Source organism: Aricia agestis, chromosome 22, assembly GCF_905147365.1.
Source record: "Aricia agestis chromosome 22, ilAriAges1.1, whole genome shotgun sequence".
Taxonomy (NCBI): domain Eukaryota; kingdom Metazoa; phylum Arthropoda; class Insecta; order Lepidoptera; family Lycaenidae; genus Aricia; species Aricia agestis.
Window position 1 is genome coordinate 2,422,890 of NC_056427.1, and position 5,423 is coordinate 2,428,312.

At 41.7% G+C, this 5,423-nt stretch overlaps 1 protein-coding gene across 1 annotated transcript; it reads right to left on the reverse strand.

The window, feature by feature from the left end:
- Positions 1-383: 383 nt before the first annotated feature.
- Positions 384-4,978, reverse strand: LOC121738245 (circadian clock-controlled protein daywake-like). The gene is made up of 5 exons (XM_042130195.1): positions 4,945-4,978; positions 4,333-4,546; positions 3,158-3,291; positions 1,217-1,357; positions 384-520 (listed from the first exon to the last, which is right to left on the reverse strand). The coding sequence occupies exons 1-5, from the start codon at positions 4,976-4,978 to the stop codon at positions 384-386; spliced, it is 660 nt and encodes a 219-aa protein (XP_041986129.1).
- Positions 4,979-5,423: the final 445 nt, after the last annotated feature.

Here is a 5,423-nt window from a genome sequence, read left to right on the forward strand (position 1 = left end):
CCATAGTATCAATGCGTCGCCAGTCACCACCTACGGTACACAACAAAATCTCGGCGGTACCAGCCTCTAAAACTGGCCGAGATTTTGTTGTGTGCCGTACGTGGCGACGCAGGCGCACACATTCAAGCCGCGCGCGGTGCCTTTGTATGAAGACAACTTACTTCCCCTCCTTTTACTATGACTCTACTGTAGGCTTTAGCACATGTGGGCCTAGCAATTAGGGCTCATAAATCATAATAGAAACAATCCTATATTTCTGGGGTTGCAGTTATCGAAACAGCTAAGGAGGACTATACATTATACAGTCTTTATATAGGAGCAAATTATTAACAACAGCACTTATTCAAGTAATTTAATCATCATCATCATCATCATCATCATCATCATCGCAGCGTCGCGGTCTTCAGCAGCTTATTGGCGGCGGTGATCATCTTCTTGGTGTGGACATTCCACACGGGATCCTTAACAAAGTCGTGAGAGTCCTTCCAGTTGTCGTGAAGGAAGTCATGGAAGGCTTTCGCTGGAAAATGAGAGGGATTGAGGCAAATGAGTATGTAAGAGTTTGCTGTATCAGTTGTGGAACCGACTTATTCGTACCAAAACAGGGCTTTTACAAGTCTAAATCTCACACGATTTCCTACCGGTTCCCATAAAACAATTTAATGTTACACAAATGCTGGTTTGACAGATCAAACAATCTTTGTTACACAAATATTGTTTCCTGTCAAACAATGTGACTCACACGACCGCTTGTTCTTGCAAGCATCTAATATGACTGACATAACTAGTGGTTCTTAAACAATTTAAATGACACTCCTGAGTTACTTGTTTAAGAGCTAGCAATTGCTGATTCTCAGACAATGTAAATTACACTAATTGTGAGTTAGACACATAACTGTAGGTTCCCTTAAAACAATATAACTCACACAGTTCGTGATGCCAGTCAAACAATGTAATTCACATCACTACCGCCAAACATTAATTAACACACGACTCCTGGTTCTAATACTCGCACAAATGCTGTTTCACATCAAACAATACCTTACGCAATTCCTGGTTCCCATAAAACAATGTAACCCACTCAACTACTCGTTTCCATCTAGCAATGCAAATAACAACAACCTGTTATCGCTACACTACGTTACACGTTGTTGTAACACGCAACTCCTGGTTCCCATCAAACAACTGTTGGTTCCCATTAAACAATGTAACTCACACAACTGCTGGTTCCCGTCAAACAAGTTGTTGATGTCGAAGTTGATCTTCTCCACCGCGTCTACCGCGAAGCTGCAACTTCTGATGCTGTAGTGGCGATCGACCATCTTACCCTCACAGTTGAAGACGAAATTGTATCGACCTGAAATAACAGACGAAAATAGTTTCTGCAATTTTTTTAAGTGTCAAAATTTTGTGGTGTTGTATGGATGTTTGTAATGCCGCGGCCGCACATGCGCCTATCGAACGAAAATTCGTGCTATGAGACGATACCATTGGACGATACACGCAGATCTTACAATAGCTTTGTCCACACTGTGCCTTTTTTTGTTCGTCAAGGGCAGCCGACAGCGCAGTCAACAGTGACCGTGAGGCATGCCCGCGATGCATGCTTTCTGACCGTATCCAAAATTCGCTTTGTTATTTTGTTTCTGGAATTTCTTATGAACAAATAAGCTTACCAAAAGTTCGAAACGTAATGTTGGTCGAATTTATTGCTAATTTAACGCCATTGAAGGTCAAACAAAGGTTAAACATATTTGTTCAAAAATATAAGTAACTAATGGGTATTTTTTTGGTTTATATACAGAAAAACGATCACTGACCTTATTCCTAGAAATGTTTAAATTTGTAATGAGCAGAATAAAAAAAATGGACAATCCCTATTCACTTTATCGTTCACACAGACTATACGCCATTACGCTAGGCCAGGGGTCGGCAGACCGCGGCTTGCGGCCGCATGCGGCTCTTTCATAGGATTAATATGGCTCTATTCTTACACTCACTTAAGAGGATACAACAGGGGCTAGAGAAATGAAAAAAAAGTACGTGTAATATCTATAGCTGTCTCCCTTACCTCAAGCCTATACCGCAGAACGCGATAGAGACAACTGCAGAAAATCCAGAAAATCAACGATTCGTTGTCCCCTGATTCCTTCTCCAAAACTTAACCGATTTAAGTACTTTTTTCATTAAAGATTAAAAAAAGGCTTGAGCTGTGTTCCTATGTTTTGCTTTTTTTGTATAATCTAGCCAAATCTGTTTTCTAGACGTTTGAACACAGCGGAAAATCTGGCCATTTCTTTGGGTTTTTGAACGTTCATATCTTATTTAATAATTAAATTATGAAAAAAAAAGAAAACATAGGGACATTGTATTAGTGGCCGTAGATATTCAGGAAAAAAATTATAACTCTACTAGCATTATCCAGGGAGGAAACAGGGGACAACGTTTGTATGGAAAAAAGGGCGGTGTGGAATCCTCTTAACCGACGACAATTTACAGTCGTGCCTTAAAATAATAAAAACGAGTAATTAGTTGCCACTCCAGAAATAGGCAAGCTTTCGAAGGCAATGCAAGGACACCGTTCCAACTAAAACTAAAATTTATTATAAGTACTTAATGAGAGTTATTTTAATAAAATATGTCTTTCAGTAATGAGTTTTTTTCTTAATTTCCCACATTTTTTAATACTGTACAATGTACACTCTAACTCTAATTATTATTAGACTTACAAAATTCATGTGGCGACTCTTTGAAGGTATGGGAAAATCTACAAACTTGATATTTGGCTCATCTGATCGGTAAGTCTGCCGACCCATGCGCTAGGCGTAGGCGCATAGTCAGTTTGGTCTGAACACGGCCAAACAATCGCACGAGAACGTCGCGCCCGCTCTAACAACGTCATTTCTCGTTTGTAAGGGTCAATTCAGACCGCAACGCGACGCGTAGATGCATTTCTAAATTTGTATGGATTTGACAGATTTCAATTGCGTCTTGCGAATCTGTTAAATCCATAATAATTTAGAAATGCATCTACGCGTCGCGTTGCGGTTTGAATTGACCCTTAGAGTAGGACGCGGCATTCTCGTTCGATTGTTCGAATCTCAAAACGGTTTCGTGGTACGGCCCCTGTTTCCCTTGGATGTCGCGGACTACATACCAGTAACAATCTTAGCGTCTCCCTTCCCATGTACAGGCACCACGAGCAGCTGGCCGCTGGTCTCGTAGTCCGTCTCTATCACGACTTTGGGGCAGGACATCTTGAACTGGGTCTTGAGAGTGTCGCGGTTGAACCTGAAATGTTGAATTCACTGTGAAAAGCGGATCGGTTGATCGGTTGAATTATCTAGACATTGTTGGAACAGGGCCGTATTTATATATTTTATGAGTATAGGCCAATTTAATTTTACCCCTCCCTATGTACGAACTCTGCCGCTATCCTAGGACGCTGCCGCCCATAGGCCATGGCCTATACTGCCTATACATAAATCCAGAGCTGCTCTTAGAGTCAGGGCCCCCGTAAGGGCTACTGGCGCCTGTGTGCAAAAAAGGATTTTGGCGTCCCTTTAGGCAATTTTTGGGACCTTGGTTTTGGCGCCCCTAAAGATGGCAATTTGGCGCCCCTAGAGGATGGCGCCCGTGTGCATTGCACATTGCACATATGCTTAGAGTTTCGCGTGGTCTTGTATTCGAAAGCAGCTACGATGCTCTTTCATTTACTCATTAGGTCAAATTTTTTTTATGAAATAAGGGAGCAAACGAGCAAACGGGTCACCTGATGGAAAGCAACTTCCGTCGCCCATGGACACTCGCAGCATCAGAAGAGCTCAGCTCAGGGTAATAGGGAGGGTAGGGAAGGGAAGGGAAAAGGGGAGAGTAGGGAAGGGAATAGGATAGGGGATTGGGCCTCCGGTAAACTCACTCACTCGGCGAAGCAAGCGCTGTTTCACGCTGGTTTTCTGTGAGAACGTGGTATTTCTCCGGTCGAGCCGGCCCATTCGTGCAGAAGCATGGCTCTCCCACGTAAAAAAAATGTTCAGTTTTTTCAACGTTTCCAATGAATTAAGTTTCAAGGAGTAAGGATTTTGAAAACAATTCTGTCTAGCGTACGCGGTACGCGCTAAACTAAACTATGTTTAGAAATAGGTTGCGACAAATTACTCTGTAGAGTAGAATAACGCGCTTCTGGAAACATATTTTACACCAGTTTTTCCCGAGCCCGTGGTATCTGCAGCATCTTTAACAGCTCTTGCGTGGGCATGGAATTATCTTAAACTGTTTCAGAGTTCGTAACGAATTTAATCAGCGGAAAACAGGAGTAATGTTTTTACTAACTTCAAATCACTAATTTTACACTCATCCATATGGCTGATAGTCGCGTTGTAGAAGGTGTATTTCAGCGTCGCCAAGTTGCCCACTATGAGGGGATGGCGCGTGGGCTCGTGGGGTTCGATGCCCACCGCTGGGATTCCCACCATCAGCTTCTGGTAGAACTCGTTAGCGGTGGCATCGAGACAGGCTTGGTCGGTAGGTGGGCATGGTGATATTTCTGAAAGATGATAATAGTATCTTAAAAAAAAAGATATAAAGATATTTCAAAAACTACTGAACCGATTTTGATGAAACTTGCAGCATTCCCTAAGTTGAACAATTAGTTAGTGCAACAAAAAAGAATTACTTAAATTGGACGTGTAGTTCCAGAGATATGCGAACACAAACATAGAAACTTACATACACTTTTGAAATTTGGCACATTTGTTCTGACGGTCATATAGACTAACATAATTATACGAAAACTGGGCAGTTATGGAAATATTTAACATACATACTGGTCGAATTGATAACCTCCTTTTTTTGAAGTCAGTTAAAAATATAGCGGTTTTTTTGGAAAAAAACGTTAAAGTTCAGATTTAGCATTGAGAACTAATTGGCACGAAGGCATGTTGCGCCGAAATTCGGTTATCGGGCGGGAATCGTACATTTTGATGCGATAAAACTATCGTTTGTCCTTTCCCGGGCCTAAAAGTATCTCCATAAATATTGCATCTACATCGGTTCAGAATCGTAGGTAATTACTATGAAACCGTTTTGAGACTCAAACAATCGGGCGACAATGGGCGTTTTCACACTGCGACGATAACGACACGACACTATAGACGATACCACAGAATCAGTGGTGTTCCTATCGGCTATATTTTCATAACACGCTATATGGAATATGCTACATATTGCAAGCGCGCTAGTTTTGACGCTACGTTATAACGAATTTCAAGCGCGCTAGTTTTGACGCTACGTTATAACGAATTTCAAGCGCGCTAGTTTTGACGGTACGTTATAACGAATTTCAAGCGCGCTAGTTTTGACGCTACGTTATAACGAATTTCGAGCGCGCTAGTTTTGACGCTACGTTATAACGAATTTCAAGC

Bases quoted from the DNA above. Each gene is read 5' to 3' on its own strand.
- LOC121738245 (XM_042130195.1), bottom strand. From the start codon at position 4,978: ATGTACGATTCCCGCCCGATAACCGAATTTCGGC. The intron at 3,292-4,332 runs GTTAGTAAAAAC...TCAACATTTCAG, and splicing joins TGTAAAATTAGTGATTTGAA to GTTCAACCGCGACACTCTCA. The intron at 521-1,216 runs GTGAGTTACATT...CTCATTTTCCAG, and splicing joins TGACGGGAACCAGCAGTTGT to CGAAAGCCTTCCATGACTTC.